At 41.0% G+C, this 19,181-nt stretch overlaps 2 protein-coding genes across 4 annotated transcripts in view; one reads left to right on the top strand and one right to left on the bottom strand.

Annotated features, from left to right (window-relative positions):
- Positions 1-750: 750 nt before the first annotated feature.
- lrrc47 (leucine rich repeat containing 47) lies at positions 751-8,631 on the bottom strand. Its single transcript, XM_080444531.1, has 7 exons — positions 8,008-8,631; positions 7,032-7,514; positions 6,777-6,893; positions 5,649-5,764; positions 3,850-3,952; positions 3,010-3,099; positions 751-1,206 (listed from the first exon to the last, which is right to left on the bottom strand). The coding sequence occupies exons 1-7, from the start codon at positions 8,581-8,583 to the stop codon at positions 985-987; spliced, it is 1,707 nt and encodes a 568-aa protein (XP_080300657.1). The 5' UTR covers positions 8,584-8,631; the 3' UTR covers positions 751-984.
- A 746-nt stretch (positions 8,632-9,377) lies between these two features.
- The window catches only part of cep104 (centrosomal protein 104), a 51,058-nt gene continuing 41,254 nt past the window's right edge, over positions 9,378-19,181 (top strand). For 2 of the 3 annotated variants that reach the window (XM_080443702.1, XM_080443700.1), the window contains exons 1-5: positions 9,378-9,466; positions 10,411-10,537; positions 11,380-11,562; positions 14,871-15,009; positions 16,660-16,722. In XM_080443702.1, the coding sequence (XP_080299828.1) occupies positions 10,425-10,537; positions 11,380-11,562; positions 14,871-15,009; positions 16,660-16,722 (498 nt within the window). In that variant the 5' untranslated portion in view covers positions 9,378-9,466; positions 10,411-10,424. The remainder of the gene's footprint in view (positions 9,467-10,410; positions 10,538-11,379; positions 11,563-14,870; positions 15,010-16,659; positions 16,723-19,181) is intronic. The other variant, XM_080443701.1, reaches the window with a different exon arrangement.

The following is a 19,181-nucleotide window of genomic DNA, read 5'->3' as shown; positions in this document are numbered from 1 at the left end:
GTCGTCATTGCAAACATGATTTCCTTGCTGTAGTTTACCAAACCTGTGAGCATGGCTAAACAGTCGACACAGGTATCTCATCCCTTTTGAGTAGACTTTATTTTTAAGACTTGTTGTTATTCCCTGCTGTATAGGGTACATGAAAATAGTTAAAGTTTATGAACGATACATTGCTAATGCCATTTCAATTGTGATCCAGATTAATCACTTAACCATGTTAGTTACAGTACATGTGGGCAGTACAGTGCATCATATTAACAAAAACAAAAGAGAGCAAATTACCTTTGAGGTGGAAACAATACAAAAATAAGTAAACAAAAGCGTTTACATTTTGTGTCATGCCATCTGCAAACAGTGGGAACCCATCGGCAAAAAAATGAAAATATATATATTTTTTTAAATCTGTCTTGAGAGATTATGCCATCTGCAACAAACTCCTCACAGGATGTGTCAAAACCTCCAAATGAGTTGACTACATACTGTAGTGCTGCATGTGGTTTAGGCCAGTGGTTCTCAACCTTTCTGGATCAGGGCCCACTTGAAAATGCTTGCAGAGCATGTTTTTATAATGATCAACCAATCAATTGTGTTCCACCTTGAATCCATGGAACTAACTCACTTTTTAATGTTATAGTATCATTCAAGTGTTTTGCCAATTATTTCGAGGCACACTTGCAATACCCTCGCGGCCCACAGGTTGAGAACCAGTGGTTTAAACATCAGCCAGTCAATCATTAATTTTTTTCCCCCCCTAAATTAATCATCTGAAACTATCCTGGGTTCAAGCTCCTCTCAAGTGAATAGGCATACTTTTTGTTGGGGGAGGGGGGGATGGTGCATTAGTTACATTAAAGAATGCATATGATGAGAGTGTACCCTTAATATTCATAAATATCGGTACAGAACTGTGTGGAGTTCCTTCAGTGTGATGTTCAGATACGAGCGAGAGTAAACAACAGAGGTTATTGGCGGTATACAGCACAGCTACCAGACAACGGTCAGGTTGTCGAGCTCGGCTGAGAGGTCGGTCTTAGAGGGGTAGACGACCTTGAGGTTGCCATCCTGGTCGACGGTTCGAACCTGCTGGACGATCAGTTCCCCTGAGGTGGCACCATCATCGGACGCCTCCGGCCCAGCAGCACCTTCCCCGTCAGACCCAGCATCCTCCTTGGTCTCCACTGTCTGTCTGTTCAACTCTGCCATTTTCTGTGAGAAAAACACAGCAAAGTTCATTAAACGGCTGTGGTTTGTTGGCTGATTTTCATACATTTTCAGGTCTTATTTTAGCCCTATAAAGTCAAATCTTGAGTGCTAACTTAACTCTGAGAGTGTACAAACTGGAGCTAAATGGACCATCAACACTGATGATTTTACTTTTTTTTATTTACTGTGTATAATTCTCCTGAGGGTCCTATAGTCTCTAACTTAACTAAAATCATAACATTCTACAATTATATATTTGCTAAATATAAATGTTTTAATACTTTCTTAACATGATTTGAATTATGTATTTCTTATATTATTCATGTTACGTTATTCATACACTGCACGTATTTACAAAGTGGAATATAGTTAACACAGCTTATGTATCAAATTGCTCACAACTGGTTTCACACAGAGTCCTGCATTTTAAAATGATACAATATTCTTCTGTTACAGCTTGTCCATGATCCAATCAAAACATCTTGCCATGCACTTTAGCGTCCTAAACTATTGGTCGAGAAACAGCACATAAGGCCATTTTAACCATATGCAGCCGGAACTGTAATATTTAAACATTATTTGCCAATGATGTACAAAAGGTTTTTACACATATCTTTGACTCAAATGTTGTAGACCTGATAAATGGCATCCCAAATGTCTTTCAGTAATGAATGTTAATGTTTTTCGTGTTCATTAAATATTTATAGTGTGGTATCTGATATGGTACTGAGAATGTGAAAATATAGGACAAGAGTAGGAAACACATTCTTCTCCGGTGCAAACCTAAACCTGAGGGTTAGCTTTCAAGTCACGTTCCTTGGTTACTCCATCTAATTTCACCTCTAATCAATTTGATTACATTTCTAATTAGCTCAGGAAAGATTCAAACGCTAGATTGTTGGAATTGTGACATCCAAGAGTAATATTGTCTGACAAATACATCCAAAATCATTCAATGACCTCAAACTAGCAATCCAGACTTCAGTACATCAGTCAATGTCAGTGAAACACGTCAGCAGTGTATACAATGTGTACATGCAAGCTCTAGAGTTGCAGCGATGGTATTGTGAGCTGTGCGTTCGGTCGGTGCGTGACACTGTACACCAGTGGGTCTGCTCACCCAGCTATGATGAGCTCAGTTCTTCCACTGACAGCCCGGGTTGCTCACGCTGTCATGAGCATACCCTGTGTTGTTGTCTGCCATGTGGGAAATTTAAGAAGGCTTGTGGGGGCAAATGTTTGATGGCGTTTAATGACAGGAAATCAAAGGAATTGTCACTTTTCCACGGCATGGTACCGATTTAGCCGGTCATCATAGCAATGATGTCCAACCCTCTGCATAGGAGCAGGGATAAACAATGCTAAGGTTCAAAGTAACGCTAAATACTTATGATGTCTGGAAATCTATTTCCTGTACAGTTCAACAAAAACTGTTTGTGATAAAAAATGAAGGTGTGAAATAGGACATGCAGTTGCTCAATATTGATTCATTCACATTTACAACGGCTAGTTTGAAAGCTTGTCAACAGTATTCAGGAGCTTCCATGACGCAATCATGCTAGTGACTATTCTCTCTGACCAGTCACCTTTTGGTATCGCCTCAGCTCACTTGGAACTGTGACGGAGGCAATACCAAAAACGTACCAGGTACCCCCCCTTTTTGCTGGATGCGTGACTCTGTGCATAATAACATATCAGTCTCACACACTATAACAATATGATAAATAGAGACTATCTTTAGTCAGTTTCATCGGCAAAAGATCCACCATTACACAAATAAATGAGAGAAGAAAGAGCAAAGCTTACTACAATGAGAGCATCCATGACATCCTTACAGGTCTGCAGGTTGGTTGAGCTTGTCACCTCCAAGAACAACTCTTTGGTTGACTTTTTGATCTACACAAACCCAATCAAGATAATATTAATAATTATTGCATTGAAAGAAGTGAAGCTGCGTACAGTGGAAATAAAAAGCCAATACAATAAACAAAAGAATATTACAGAAAATGTTGTGGCACAAAAAAATAAGATTTATTACAACATACTAAACTAGGATTTCTGTTAACTTTAACAGTGTCAGCAAAAGTGAATAGCCACATCTAGATGTCATGTCACTAAGATTGCCATTTGGATTAAAGACAAATTTATGACTTCTTGAAAGGAAGTGTAGTTCTAGGAACAATAAAACAACCTCTCTGTATCCGGACTGCCAGGAGTATCAGTCAATGTACAAAGTTCAACAAAGAGAACTCACACTTAGCATTGTTTGTTTTTCTTTACTATCCAAGTCTACAAAACAGAGGTACTTATTGGGCCAGTAATAGTTTGATATATAGTAGGGAATGGACCCCCATTTGATACGACTTTTTAACTCTGGGACCCTAATTTACACTGTAAAATACTCAAAGACTTAATTTAACTATGTGTTAACTAAAGTGTGTCAACTTAAGTGTACACAACCCCCTCAAGGACCCCTGGGGGTCCCCAGACCCCACTTTGACATCCTCCGTATTGGATGACATTATGTAAGACCTGGTAGCCATGCTACATCACAGATTCAATTCAGGCTGGCTGACTAACTGTAACTTAAGCAGTGACCTGTGAAAAAGGTCCTTTGTCAGATTAGAATTACACACACACACACACCTTGGATTTTTCACTGTTGGTGATTGGTGGAAATGAGATCACATGACCCTCTGCATCCACCAGACACGGGTAAAGTGCTTTTCCATCCAGAAGTTGTAGGTATCTGTAGTATAGAAAAGCAGAAATAAGGGATAAAGGTTTTGATGGATGAGGTGACAGAATGTGCCATTCAAACCACTAATTGTTGGCTGTTGTACTTGGCAGCTTTGTGGCACTAGCATGTCTGCCTTTGGCACAATTAAACTATCACGAAAAGCTTTTCAGTTGTAAAGAGTATTCAAAACTGAAAATGTTAGTTCATGAGCAGTCTCAAAGTGCAATCCAAAAAAACACTAACTTGTGTTGGACACTGGTGTGAAGCATATTACTATTCTCAGGTTTCAAGGGTTATACTGCCCTCGTGTGTCGAAACAAGACATATCATGCCCAACCCATTTGTCATAGTTGAGCTGCAGAACAAAGCATGAGCTTCATGATGAAACAGTGCCATCTTTGTACCAGTGAACCCACAAAAAGGAAACAAAAACATAATAGCCATTTCGTTTTCAGAAAGTTACATTCATGAATCTCATCACAGTATCAAAACAAAAAGACAAACTTGGAAAATCAAGAATATCTCCATTCCTACGTATAATGAGCTAATCAACAGCTTAGAGATGGGAAATATATCATTATTATATCAAAGTGCCCCGTGGTTGTGGGTCAGAGTTGTGCATTATACAGTGGTTCTCAAAGTGGGGTCCGGGGAACCACAGGGGTCTTCAGGGGCACCTCAGCTGTGGAACCTTCTGCCAGTCTCAGGCCGTGAAGCAGACACACTCTGTATATTTAAGACTAGATTAAAAACCTTTCTCTATGATAAAGCCTATAGCCGAAGTCACCCTATAGTCATCCTCTCTCCCCTCTCCCTCCCTCTCCTCTCGTCCTCCCTTTTGGTTGTGTGGGTTTGTGTCCCATTGGTGCAATCGTAATTAACCCTGTACGGATTCACGCCCTAGTAAGGCCTGCCACTAATTCTACACCCGGGGACCCGCTCCCCGGAGTTTCTTTTATCTCCCACGTCGCACGTCTTCATGGACTGTCACTACGGACCCCAAGCTGCGGCTCAAGACTGACTGCGGACCGGGCCTCTCCATGGAGCACGACCGTGGATTTCTACTACATTACACTATACCACTACACTATACTGTATATTATCTTAACATTCTTATATTATACCATTATATACTGCATACACATTATTGTTGTACTATAATTATATTACCATATACTACCTTACACTATTATATTTGCTACTATTGTTATTGTTACTACTTGTATCTCTTTCTGTCTCTCCTCTGTCTCTCCCTCTCTCTCTCTTCTTTCCCCCCCCCGACACGGTCGAGGCAGAAGGCCGCCACCCTAGAGCCTAGGGTCTGCCTGACGTTTCTTCCAGTTAAGCGTTTCGTTGCCACTGTCGCAAAATTGCTTGCTCAGGGTGGGACTGTCGGGTCTCTGCTCTACATGTAAAGTGTCTTGAATTGAATTGAATTGAATTGTCTTTGGAGGGGGTTTCAGGGGGTAAGATTAGTTAATATAGTCAATTAGTTAATTATAATTAAAAAAAGATTATCATATGTACAAGCTAAAAGCGCGTCATGAAAATGTTTGTATAATGTAGATTTCTTTTTTTTACACAAAACTTCTTTTCTGGGGGTCCCTGGGGAAAAAAAAATTCAGATGGGGGTCCGTGGCCTAATACATATTAATTTGGGGGTCCTTGACATGAAAACGTTTGAGAACCACTGCATTATACTGACTTGTGCAACCCTGAGACGTTCTGTCTCTTCTTCTGTTTCCTTTGGTCATCAGCCTCCAGCTGCAGCTGTCTCATCAGTTCCACCGCCGTCATCTCCTTACGACCCAGTGACAGTATCTAACAAAACACACAGTCAGAGAGTCATACCGAACCTTCGCTTAGCACTGACACAACAAACATAAACCCGTCATAGATGACATGCGGACATGCGGTCCTTGTTTCAGTGGTTCTGAAGAATGCCAATACTGTAAATCTCTGCATCGCCGCACTGCGCCATGGCGAGGTAATTTTCTCTGGCTTTGATATTGCCAAAAAATCTATCTTTCAGTGTCCTGGAACCATATGTAAAACCCACTGTGAATCTGGGTGTGATAAGAGATTTTCAATTGGACATCGATAAACTCAGTGATCAAGTCTAATTTTTCCAACTGAGGCTTTTTTCTAGGGTCATGTCCTTTCCATAGTGATTTTGAAAGGATTAAACATGCTTTTATCTTGGCCTGACTTAACTACTAATGTCCTTCATGTTGGTGCAGTTGGTCCAGAATGCTGCAGCTCTTTCTTTTAACAGAAAAACATAAACAAGAGCACATCTCCCCCTTACTAGCCTCTCTTCACTGGCTCCCTGTATGTTTTATGATAGATTTTTAAGGTTTTATAATTTGTCTACAAATAATAAAATGAGCTTTCTCCAACTTTCCTCTATGACCTTTTACAACCACTACACTACACTGCCTGTTTTTAAATCCAATCTTAAAACACAGATGTATTGCTTGTATTTTAACGCAGTTGCCTTTCTTTTTCTTGTCTTATTTTGCTTTTATTTATTTATTTTTGTTATTTGGTCAACTGCTGTTTCTAAGTGTGCTCTATATATGTGGATTCGTGTTGGACTTTGGTTAAGAATATGGGAGGCGTGCTGCTCATCAATTTAACAATAAATCACTGCATGTGTATGTGACTAATAGGAATGAAGACTGCCTAAGGTTTATAAAAAAAAGAATAACAAATAAATATAAAAACACTGAAAGAAATCTGAAAATCACTAAGATTGAGTCCTGAAACACATTCAAATTCTCTTGAAAACTGAGTTTACTCAATAAACTGATATCAGGAAGGGTTTTGATACCTTTAGCTGTGAGGGTGGTCTGGCTTCGTACACCAGGGGACTCTTCAGTAGCTGCATGTCGTGGGTTGCGATGGTTGCGATGGTTCGTTTACCACACAAGTCGTCATGAAGCTTGGTCTGGAAGACAACACACGAAGTGCGTCGGGAGATTATTTACACAGTGCAATTCTCAAGTGTTAATTTAACTCAACCAAATGGACCCGTTATTTTCAACACCGTCTTATGATGAAGCCATGAATGAGGTTTTAGCCTTACCTGAGCCAACAGGAACCTCTTGAGGGCGTTGCCACGCCTCAAGATCATGCCCTTGACCACGCAGCACACCAGATACGGCCGCACGTCTTTCACTTCTTCAGTCACTTTGATGGTAAACACATCAGGGTTGGAGGACAGGTGAAGAACCTTCACCACCATCTTGTTCATCTCCTCTAGCTCGTCCTCTTCATCGTCCGCCTTCTTCTTTTTCCTCTGCTGCCGTTTCTTCTTGTCTGCGTTCCGTCCTCCTCCCCCTTGTTCTGCATCATCTCCGTTGTCTCCGCCGTGCTTTCCTTTCCCCTTCCCCCCCCTGGCGCCGGCTCGGAGGTAGTCCAAGATGGACTTGGCCTGGCAGCCGTTGACCATCTTCTCCAGACGGTTGTCCTTAAGCTTGTTCCCTTTGAAGTCGATCTCCTTCAGCTTTGCGCAGTCGCTCAGTGTGAAGGGAATCTCTGTCAGCTTGTTGTTGGAGAGGTCCAGGTACTGTTGAGAAAATAGACGTAAAAGTACCATATAAACTATTGAGGTGCACAACTTTTCTTCGTGTATCATCGTCATCAAATAGGCAATGGTGACTTAGAGCAGTGATTCTCCAGGACCCCAAGATGATAAGATTTTGATCTCAGGGATCCCAAACTAAAAACATAATTATTGCCAGACATTATTTGGTCCAATATGGTCTGTCATTTGGTCCATAAATACATTACTGTCCGATAAAAGTGAAATTGTACTAAATAGTAATTATTGTATTGTATCATGTTCTCTAGTTGTATTTAGTTGTACATGTAACAATGATGAATTTGATCTTATTAGTCTGTATTTATCCATATTCCATATTGAAAAGCAATAAAAAATAAGTAATCAAAGACAATAATATATGAATATTATCATTAATTTAGCTGGGGAACCCCTGGAACCCCATGGAGAACCCAATGTTGAGAACCACTCAACCCGTTATATTTCACACTCAAGTTACCTTTATAGCAGAGAGCTTGTTCACATCCCCACTCAGCTCTTCGATGGCATTATCCGAGGCAATGAGGGTGTGGAGGAGATCCAGACGGCAGAAGTCGGCAGGGAAGCAGGTGATCTCATTCTTGGAGATGTTGATGGTGGCCAGCTTGGTACACTGGCTCAGTCCCTCTGGGAGGCAGCGGATGCGGTTGGAGCTCGCGTTGAGAGTATTGAGGCACTTCAGCTGGGTGATCTCCACCGGCAAAGATGTCAGGTCGTTCACAGACACGTCCAGGACCTTCAGCGACTTAAGACTGCCGATCCCTTTGGGAATGGACGACAGCTTGTTCCGACAGAGGATCAGGCTCTGGAGGCTGGTGAGATGTTTGATGCCCTCCTCGATCTCCGTCAGACTGGGACACTGAATGATCTCCAGGTAGTTCAGGAGTGTGAGGGAGTAGATGGCGGGACTGAGACCCCCATTGGAGATTCTCTCATCGACATCCGGACCCTGTAAGACGATCTCACGCCTCTTCTCTCTCGCTGCTTTCTCTATTTCTGGCCAGCCTTCCAAGTCATCCAAATCTAAGTCATCCATGCTGCAACAACGATGCTGCCTGCGACTCCGCAGAACACAAGAGGCCAGTTTTGACCGATCTTCCGCTTTCGTCATCATGGTCCCACCCACCCCCACGAACTTTTCCATTCGGGGCACAAGAAACGCAGCGACGCTACGCGCTGCCAAACAGTATCACTGCGAAACGGCAGCGCAACTTTGACAGCCACGAGCATTTTGCCCTACGCATTATACAAACTACATTAACCATAGCTCCAATCGGAACCCCTCCCTCCGAGATGAGGTTCCACAGCGTAGGGTGCCGGCAGAGTGCGACACTGGCGAACGGTGGCGAATATTGTTGATTCTTACCTTTTCCCGCACATTGTGTCCAAAAAGTAAAAGTGTTCCCCCCTGCTCTCAGATGTTTTACATTTTAGCGGTCAAGACATTTTTACCGACGGGTTGAAACCGCTTATTTAGTCATGCCTGTGGCCACTCAACCCCCGTCAGCATGTGCAGTACTGCTCCCGTGAAGGTTGCATTGGGAAATCATGGCACAGGCTGACTAAAAAGGCGATTTAAACGCTTGTTTCAACCCGTCGGTAAAATGTTCTTTACCGCTTAAATGTAAAACATCTGAGAGCAGGGGGGAATACTTTTACTTTTTAGATACGATGTGCGGAAAAGGGTAAGAATCAACAATATTGGCCACCGTTCACCCGGTGTCGCACTCTGCCGGCACCCTACGCAGCGGGACCTCCAAACTGGCCTACATTAACCACAATCCTCCTTGTCCGACGGTCACGACGACGCAGTTGCGCATGTCCCCCCCTGTTGAGTTGGTTGTTGTCGTTGGTGGTTATGGAGATGACATGAGACTCTGGTGGAGAGCTGTCAACAGAAGACACTTGTGATGTTTCTGGTAAGATGTCTTCTTAAACAAGAGCCTCGCGTTGATTCACAACATGTTTCCTCAACGGGTCTTTTATGTCGCAAGGCGGTTGTCAGGACATTTACATGAATGTAGACGTTCATAAATAATCCAGTTCCAAAAAGGTAACGGGCAAATGCAAATCTATAGGGCTGCATATCTTCACGTCACCCAGCAACATGAGTTCCTTTAGTGTTAGTTTAGGTTGATTTGTTTTTTTAACTAACATGCATTTTAGTCACCATGTAATTTAATGGTTGTCTCTCTGCCATGATGCCCGCCTTGTGTAATCTTCTCAGTTCTCACTAATCCTATTCTTTCTCAGTGGATAATCTGCTTGAGCATTATTTACACAAGTGCGGTAATTTAAAGTAACATGGGTGGAGATTGAATGTCCACTAATCAGTCATCAATAACTAAGTTGTTAATAACAAAAACAGGTTTCAGCTGAATTTTAGCTTAGAATTGCAGTAGGCTATTTCTGGATATTCTCTGCTTTTTTAATATTACTATTTTATTACTATTATTAAATAGTTCAGACCAACAGTCCTTTGGCTTCTTAATATGTGGGGAGCTGGCCTTGCCCCAGTGTAATCTTGTTCTTCTAACAGATTATAGACCATTGGTTCTCAGAGCTCTAAACATGGGACAGGGTCTTCGGTCTTGTGTGTCAAATACTTACTGGGCTGTCAGTGTCCATGGAAGTGAATAAACTGATAATAAACATAACACCTGGTAGTTGCCTTTCCACAAAATGATTTACTGTGGACACTATGAGCAGCCTACTTTCCCCCCCCTCTTCTTTAAAACCCTCTGGTGTCTGGCATTTGGTTTTAAAATGCACATTTTGGTCATGGGTGGTATATGGCCGACTTGATAGTATTAAAGAATTTAGTCTGTTTGGTTTAGTGTTTCCCTTTTTGTTCCGTGCCCAGTTTCTGTCAGAGGAATGCCCAGGAAGATTGGATTCACTGTGGTCAGCTCTTCTGGTCATGAGGAGAACTTCAGTGCCAATGAGCTTATGGTCCATGCACCCACTGTCAATGGCTGGAGATCCCAAAGGTATAGTGGTTGAAGAAGTACTCAGATGTTTTACTTAAGTAAAAGTATCAATACCACAATATAACAATAAATTGCTCTGTTTCAAGCAAAAGCCCTGTATTAAAAATTGTACTTGAGTAAAAGTACAGACAAATTACAGTGCCAAAGTAAAAGTACACAAATTTTGTCAAGATTTGACAAACCTTTTCAAAAATAGCTGTGAGCTTGTAGATCGGCTATTTTCAAATAGCCGAAGTTTAAAATAGGGCTTTTCCTAGTAATAAAACATTGAAGTGAGCACACACAGTACGTGCATAGAGATAAAATGCAATTATAAAAACAGGTCCAATGGCTCATTTTATAAACAGTTCTATCACGATTAAACACATTTCTAGGTAAACTACATCATTGTTGGGAGCAGGTGTAATCCAGGGTTCCCTGAGGTTTTACCATTCCGTCTTTTGTTTGATGCTGACATCATACAGAGGTTCTGCTTTGGCAGCCACGTAGGCTAAGGCCCAGTAGAAATATTTGTTTGTAGGATTTGAACAAACTAAGCCATGCATTAGGACTGCATGACATGGTGAAATCATACAGGAAACGAATGAATGAATGTTTCTGTTTGAATACGAGGACAAGGACAAGGAATTCTTCATAACACATAAACATATCTTCTGCTTTCCCTATAGAAAGAAATAACAGCTTCTTGTGATTTTGAGTCCAAACATACAGAAACAAGATACTCCATATTTAGGAGGGCTGGCTGACCCCTTCATGGCAGCTTAAATAAGCTTACGAGTGTCAATTTGTAGCTTCACAAATCAAAACGCAGACTTATGCAATGTTTGTGTGTGTGTGTCCAGGCGGTGTCCCTACCCCCAACACATCACCCTCCAGTTGGTGGAGCGCTGCCGTGTGAGGAAACTGCAGCTACTGGCCCACCAGTACCTGATATCAGCCAAGGTGGAGTTCCACATCGGAGATTCACTCCCAGAGGCCCAGACCCCTGGGTCCCCTGGGTCCCCTGGGCTGCTCCGCCGACTGGGGTAAGACCAAGGGGCTAGCATCCGGCTTGTAAATTGAGGCTATATAGGAAGGGACAGTTCATTTGAATGGCCTGTAGTCTCGCTGTTTCACCCCTGCTGGTGTCGGAAGCAATTAGGCTCTATTCAAGTGGGGTTTTACCGAACTTTACACTTGCATTACCTTAATAAACATTGTCATAAATACTATATGCTTCCAGTCACTAGTTTAAAGTCTTTCAATCACCATGACATGCGTTTTGGTAAATTATGGTCCCTTTTATTTTAAAATTGATGATAAAGTAGGGTATGCTGTAGGAGGGCCGTGGCTACCTTGTGATGATTTTGATTGACAAGCTACACAAGCATTCATTCCCACCCCCCGCTCTGATCCCAACCAATAGCATTCATTTACGGGTACATTTTTCGGACCAGATATAGAAAGATGGCGGATTTGAAATTGCTGAAAAATAGGCTTCATTTACGTTCTGCAGAAACCAGGGGTGTGACGATGACCATATTTTCTTTACGGTCTATGGGTAAGACTCACTGTAGTCACCAACACTAAACTTTTACCACTGAAACCCTATTATTTTTGTTGACCGGGCTGGCATCCCCCAGGGCTCTGTACTTTGTTTGCTCCTTTTCTCCCCTAGGACAAAGCTCTTAGTCGAAAATAGCAGATCTACAAGCTCACAACCCATCACAATGCAATGCGTTGTGAGCATGTAGATCTACTCTTTTAGACAAAATGTGTTGCCCCAGAATACGGATGCCGGCGTCCCTATTCTGGGCTTGCCATAATAGGTGAGCATTTGGCCAAAATAGGCTAATATTTGGCAAGAAATGCCAATCTACAAGATCACAACGCATCACAAAGCTCGTCGACGGGCCATTTTCCATGAAAAATGGAGAGAGCCAAGTACCCCTGGGGGACCCTGGTCAACAAAGTATATAGTATAAAAAACAATCCTGTCATTGTCAATACATGTTGTCTATTCACAGCTGCTTTAGCCATACATGAACATAAACTGTTTTCCTGCGAATGGCTTTATTTTTTCCATTTCCACATTAATAGGTATCCATAGTCATTACAAATCAATCAATTTTCCAGGCAAATCAATCCATGCTTTAAAATGCATTAAGATGCAAAGACAAAAAATGTAATTAAATCAAGGTGCCAGTAATGATCAATGTGTTGGATTACACATCTCAAGAAAGCTCCAGGTCTCTGCAAGTTTGAGTTTAATTGTGTACTGAAATGAGCCATTTTAACCCTCACATCCCTATTTTTGGCATGCCTATAGGCAAAACGTTTACAAATTTAAAAAAATACATGTACTGTATAGCATATAGATGGAATCAAATGACGTCTTCGAAAATCAAACAAACCATGCTTTGGATTGATTGAATAATTTATTAGTCAAAGACAGCACGGACAGTACAGTAACCCTTGGGCTAAAAGGTTAACACACAAACGTCCAGGGGACTTGATTCCATTGTGATCCCATGTATATGGTCAACAGTAATATCAAGTACATAGTATACCTTGAGTTTCAGTGAATGGGCTAAACATGCCAGACCACCGGTATCGTCCTTGAATTCATCTATTGATTGGTCATACGCTCTCTACTTCCGTGTTCACAATCACAGACTTTGGTGGAGGACCTGATGATGCTTATTGCTATGGATAACCGAAAACATCTTCAAATGCAAACAGAAGCCGCCATGAACTGATTACTACTGATAACAAAGCCCAGCCTGGCTATGAATGGAATGCCGGTCCTATACATTTATTTCTATGATTTTACCATAAAAGCACCAATTTTACACATGGGGTCTTCCCAGCAGTGGTAGTGTCAAAATGATACATTTAAATTGAACTAGAAAAATGTGCTCCTCAGAGCACAGGTCTCCGCCAGGCCAGGTAATAGAAGTCAATATTAGCCAATCAGGATGAAATATAAAAAAATCGCACAGGTCCGTCTTGATGACATGACTATAGAGATAATGTGTACCGATTTGCGTGATGTTTGGACAAAATCTGTAGAAGTAATAAAAATAGAAAATGTGTTTAGCATATATCGGCCTCCTGGTGGCGCTATAACAGGCTAATATGAAGTTTCACGGCAATCAGACAATCAGAGTTCATGATTTGAGGCATTTTGTTCAAAACGAGTCACTCCTGCAAACATTAGATGGCAATCTTAGTTAATCAGGATGGAATATAAAATATGTTTAAAAATTGGTCTCCTGGTGGTGCTATAAAAGGCTGATGTGGAAAAATGTGCACCACCATGAGGCCGATTTGAAAAATGTAGGATGGCATTTATTCCTTGGCCTAGTGGGAATGTGTTTGCAAATTTCCACGGCAATTGGACCGATTTGCGTGAGGTTTGGACAAAAAAAGTAGCAGTTATATCCAAAAATGGGTTTTGCAAGAATCGGCCTCCTGGTGGCGCTATAACAGGCCAATGTGAAAAATTTGGGGCAGAGTTTCTGCTCTAGCCTCCAGGGAGTGTGTGTGTAAAGTGTCACGTCATTCGGGCCAACAGTGCGGGAGATTAGCTGTACACGGACGGACGGACGGACAGACAGGGACGAAATCATAGTCAAAGACATAGACAAAAAGTAAACATCTAGCCTGACACTCAGCCTGAATTTTAATTTTGTTTCACTCCATTTTTTTATGGGCGTGGCTAGCGATTCAGGGGCTGGAGCCAGGCTAGTTTCCATCATGACAATACAAGATATTTTTCATTGATTAGGAATGCCTTGCATTGAGATCAAAATGTATGTATATCCCATTCCAAACCATAGCAATAGAAAATGATAGAAGAGACATTTCCAAGCATAGCAACCCTGCGCTGACATGTCAAACACGGATGAGGAAGTAATAAATCCATGGCAAGGCATCTCTGTTTGATGCAGAATTGTTCTGCATGTCACTCAGATCTCTATCTCCTCCATAGCAATAAACATAATGGTTTCCCCCAACAAAGTAGGTGGCTGTGAACAGTACAATATGGTGTTTATGACCTATCTGTACTATTTAAATAATATCTATGATTCCCACAAATCAGACTGCCCATCTAGTACAGTAGCAGGTTGTTACCTTTACACACTACATAGAAAGATAGACAGACAGACAGACAGACAGACCTTTATTGATCCTACGAAACAAAATTCATGTTGTCATGACATCAGTATATATGCCTGTACAATGGAAATATAGCTGATAGAACTTACATAGATTACAGTAACTATTCGTTACGCTTTCATAATGATGAAGCAAAGTGATTAAAAAAAGCAACATTGTACTCTCCCTACAGGTATGTCTCTCTGTCAGACAATGAGAAGACAGGCTTCAAAGCCCGGGAGCTCAAGTCTGTCCACGTGGATGCTATTGGAACGTACCTGAGAGTAACGTTTCACGCAAACCACATCAACAGCTACAATGTCTACAGCCAGGTACTGAAACATGATGAGGATGCACCCATGTCACTGTTTCAGACCCACTCTCTGTATTAGACTAATGATCTTCCCATATAGAGTAGCCTGCGTCATTCGGATGAGTTTATATACCATTGCGTGATGGTGTCGTTTGCATGAAAATAGCAGATCAACAAGCTCACAAGGCGCCACAACACACGCCGCCTTGTGAGCTTGTAGAATGATCATTGATGGCTATTCACACCATGTAACACCATCGTGCGACGAAGTAAGAAGGGCCATGAAGAGCTGCTGTTAATAAACAGAACGAATCAGCCATATTTACAGCCATGGTCTGTCTGTACTAGACTGCAGTACTATGCCTCAGGGATATGATTATCAGATCTGAAGACTGATAGGTTAAATCCTAAATAGGCTCCGAAGTCATCAGAGGACATTACAATAGATCGATTATTTTACACATTAGGTGCTTACATAACATAAACAAATAAGACATACAACTATACAGAATTAAACAAAATACCGCATTTACAGGAACACTTATTTAAATGGGTCACACAACAGAGACAGTCATAGATTGGATATACAGTAAGTAGTAGGTACCTGATGGTGATGATGATTATAGAGGTGATAATTAGAATTATGCAAATATGCATCACAGTAGATAATAATAGATAATAACAATGTTGTGTTCAGTCTGGAAAATGGCTGTGAACAGCTCTCTGTGCATGTATGACAATGTGTGTGTCACTGTGTGAGTGGAGGTGTTACCTGAATGAGACATCATCTCTCCACTAAAGAAATCCTCATGGGAAACAGGGTGAAGATGGCGTGTGGTTTGTTATTGTTATAGTCCTGATACCCCGTTTAAGTCTGATGTCATCCATGTAATGTAATACACATCACACAGTAAAGTCCTGCGTGTTAATTTAACTCTGAGAGTGTTCAAATGGTTGCATTTGTACATTCTCAGAGTTATTAACACTGATGATTTTACTGTGCAATATTAAGGCATCACCATTCTCTAAATCCACGATTAATTTTTACTTTCCATTTCAAGGTCATGAATCGATTACATTTTTAAATCACAAAATAACAAAGAAAAAGAGAAAAAAATAAGGCATATTTCTAATCCTGGTTTTGTTTTGCAGGTGAGGAAACATGTAAAGTACCTTTCTGCCATCTAGTGGCTGCAATGTACAGCTGCCATTCAGGCTCTTGAGAGCAGTTTGACTTTAAGCTCACGATTCAATTACAATTTCGCTCATTTTAAGGGATGGGTTGATATTGATTGATTTTCCTGACACCTTATTGTCTAGAAATACTTGATTACAATTTATGTGCCATTTCACACTTTTAATCATGTAGGTTATACCATTATTTTTACAAACTTCATCTGAGGCATATGCTGATACAGTATGTGTGTGTGTAAACTGCAACTACTACAGTATTAGTTATTTTGTGATGGCTTGATAATACTTACAAATCATTGACAATGATTTGTAAGTCCATTGCCAAGTAACATGTAACTTCATCTGACTCATCCATTCTTCACATGCATTGCCTTTTACATGGTGAAAAGGCACATTCTATAATTGTTGGACTTAATTTCATATTTTCCACTCAACAGTTTCATTCAACCGCCACATTTTTATATTTTGTTTACAGGTTGCTTTGGTTGCCATTAATGTTCTGGGAGATTCTTTGGATTCCAATGCTTTTAGCACAATTGTAAGTGAACCACTCTTAAATGTTTGTTTCTGTGTGTCTGTCTGCCACTTCTGTCATTGCCGTCACTCAACGCTGAACTTACATCTTTACAACAGCTGGAGGTGCTGTCGTATTTCAGTTTGTGAGGAGACTTCCCTCTTGAAATTACATTGATGGATATATTTCATAACATGTTTGATTTGTTATAGCAATCAGTTGGCTTTTAAACCACTATGACAGGTGCAGCCTTTGGCACTGTAAAATGGCAAATAGGCCTGATTAGAATTCATGTTGTATCTTTTCTATTAATGTGTTGGATTAATTTTAATGTGTATTGTCAGATATTTAACGACTTAAACTCAATACTTTAACAGAGCCAAAAATAGCAGATCTACAAGCTTCGAGAGAGCTGTAGATGTAGAGAGCTTATAGATCTGCGGATGTTCCCCCTAGAATAGGGATGCTAGGGTTCAAGTGGTTAATGTAAACATTTTAAATTCACACAAACATTTTGGCGGCCTCTCTGTAGTAACTCTGAGGACCCCCTAGGTGTCCCTGATCCCCTGTTGAAGACCCATGCAATAAACAATTATAACTTATGACCCCTTAGTACATAATATTATCAACCATCTGCATAATTATATGATGCGCTGCATAACTAAGGAAAGAATTTCAAGGCATCTTGTTTTCCTCTCAGGACACACTTATTTTTCTGTATTGAAGCTGCAATCCGGAACTTATTTTAATGAATAAAACATTATCTTAACCAATCTGTATGGAGGCATTTGTTGATACAATATAAAGAGCACATCTGCAATGGTTGGGGGTTGTCTCCCTACTCTTCCACTGAGAAATTCTGACCCTGGTATCGGGTAGGACACCTCCTACTGGTTGACAATTAGTACGCTCATAAGCCCAATATTTCCCCTGGCCTAGCCTCATGAGCAAAGCTCTGTTTCTGACCAAGCATAAGCAGGGCTTGCCTCTCGACTGAGTCGGAGATGTTTGATCTCCCACCAAGGAGACATGGGTTTGAATCCTGGAGAGAGGACTTAAAACGTACGAGTTGTAGCTTTGCATACCTCATAACGTAATTGTTTTTGCCATTTGAAAACGTTTTGAATTTCTCCCCAAACCTACATATTTGAGCATCGGTGACAATACTTCCGTTAGGTGTATATGTGGGAACTTTGGTTGTGTGGCTGTGTGTGGTTGTGCGTACATGTGTATGTGTGAGGAATGTAGTAATAAAACAGTGAGGGAGAGGCAGTGTGTAATCACACAGGAGGCCTTTAGTTAGCTGCTGTAATCAGATAGACCTGCAGACGGACAGCTCCTGGAGGGGAGAGAACAGCTTAAAACACACACACACACACACACACACACACACACACACACACACACACACACACACACACACACACACACACACACACACACACACACACACACACACACACACACACACACACACACATATATGATGAGATATGTGCACACAGACACAAATTTTACTACGTATGCATATAGGCACACACGCACAGACTTGCAAATGCAACTGTGCAATTACAAACATAGAGACATACAGTATAACGGTATACACATTCACGTTGACAAGTACTGTACAGACACACACAAACACAGAGGCACAGAAATTCAACTACACGCACATACAGATGTGTGTTTGTATATATATATATATATATATATGCGCAACACAGACACACACACACACACACAGTACACCAGAATGTAGAGCACAGAGTACAGTGACAGAGAGAGACTCACACACACACATACACAGATCCCTGAACAAGCTTTGCATTGTTACTCTGCTAATCCTCATACGAGTACCCTGACACAGCACTGAATCTACTTTCCCTCCTCTACGGGTGGCTCGTCTTCCCGTAGCGCCCAACCGATAGTTCGGATTGGCCGATATATCGGCCATTTAATGGTCTTTTTCGACAACATCCGTAGGCTTTCATGGATAACCCATGCATAACCAATGCATGTGTACAAGTTTGTCCAGTTAAATATTGATGTAACATGCTCCACAGGGTCGTATGGCTTTTTGGAAATGAGAGTATTTGTTAAGGGGATGTGGGAGGGGGGTGGAGGGAGGGTATGTGTGTATGTATGTATGGGAGTGTTTTGATGTTGTCATTGTAAGTAAAACATGTATCATTAAACACATTATATATATATAAAAAAGAAATGCTCCACAGGCTGTGCTTACATTAGTATCTAATACTAAACAAATAAGCTAAAATAACAGGGTGTAATGCAAATTAATAGAAAATAAACTGGTAAACAAAAAGCTGCATATACAGAATGTACAGAATGTGATGGAAGAATAATTTAGCAACCAGGATATACAGAGTATACAGTATACAGCCATGTGTGATCTGTTGTGAGCAAAGAGTTATTTTCAGCTTGAAGAAAGTGCAGAATATGATGGGAGAATAATTTGACAACTG

This window comes from Gymnoscopelus braueri (genome assembly GCF_963280865.1).
Source record: "Gymnoscopelus braueri genome assembly, chromosome: 12".
In the NCBI taxonomy this organism is placed as follows: Eukaryota; Metazoa; Chordata; class Actinopteri; order Myctophiformes; family Myctophidae; genus Gymnoscopelus; species Gymnoscopelus braueri.
Note: the sequence above shows the minus strand (reverse complement) of the source record. Positions and strands in the feature narration are given on the sequence as shown.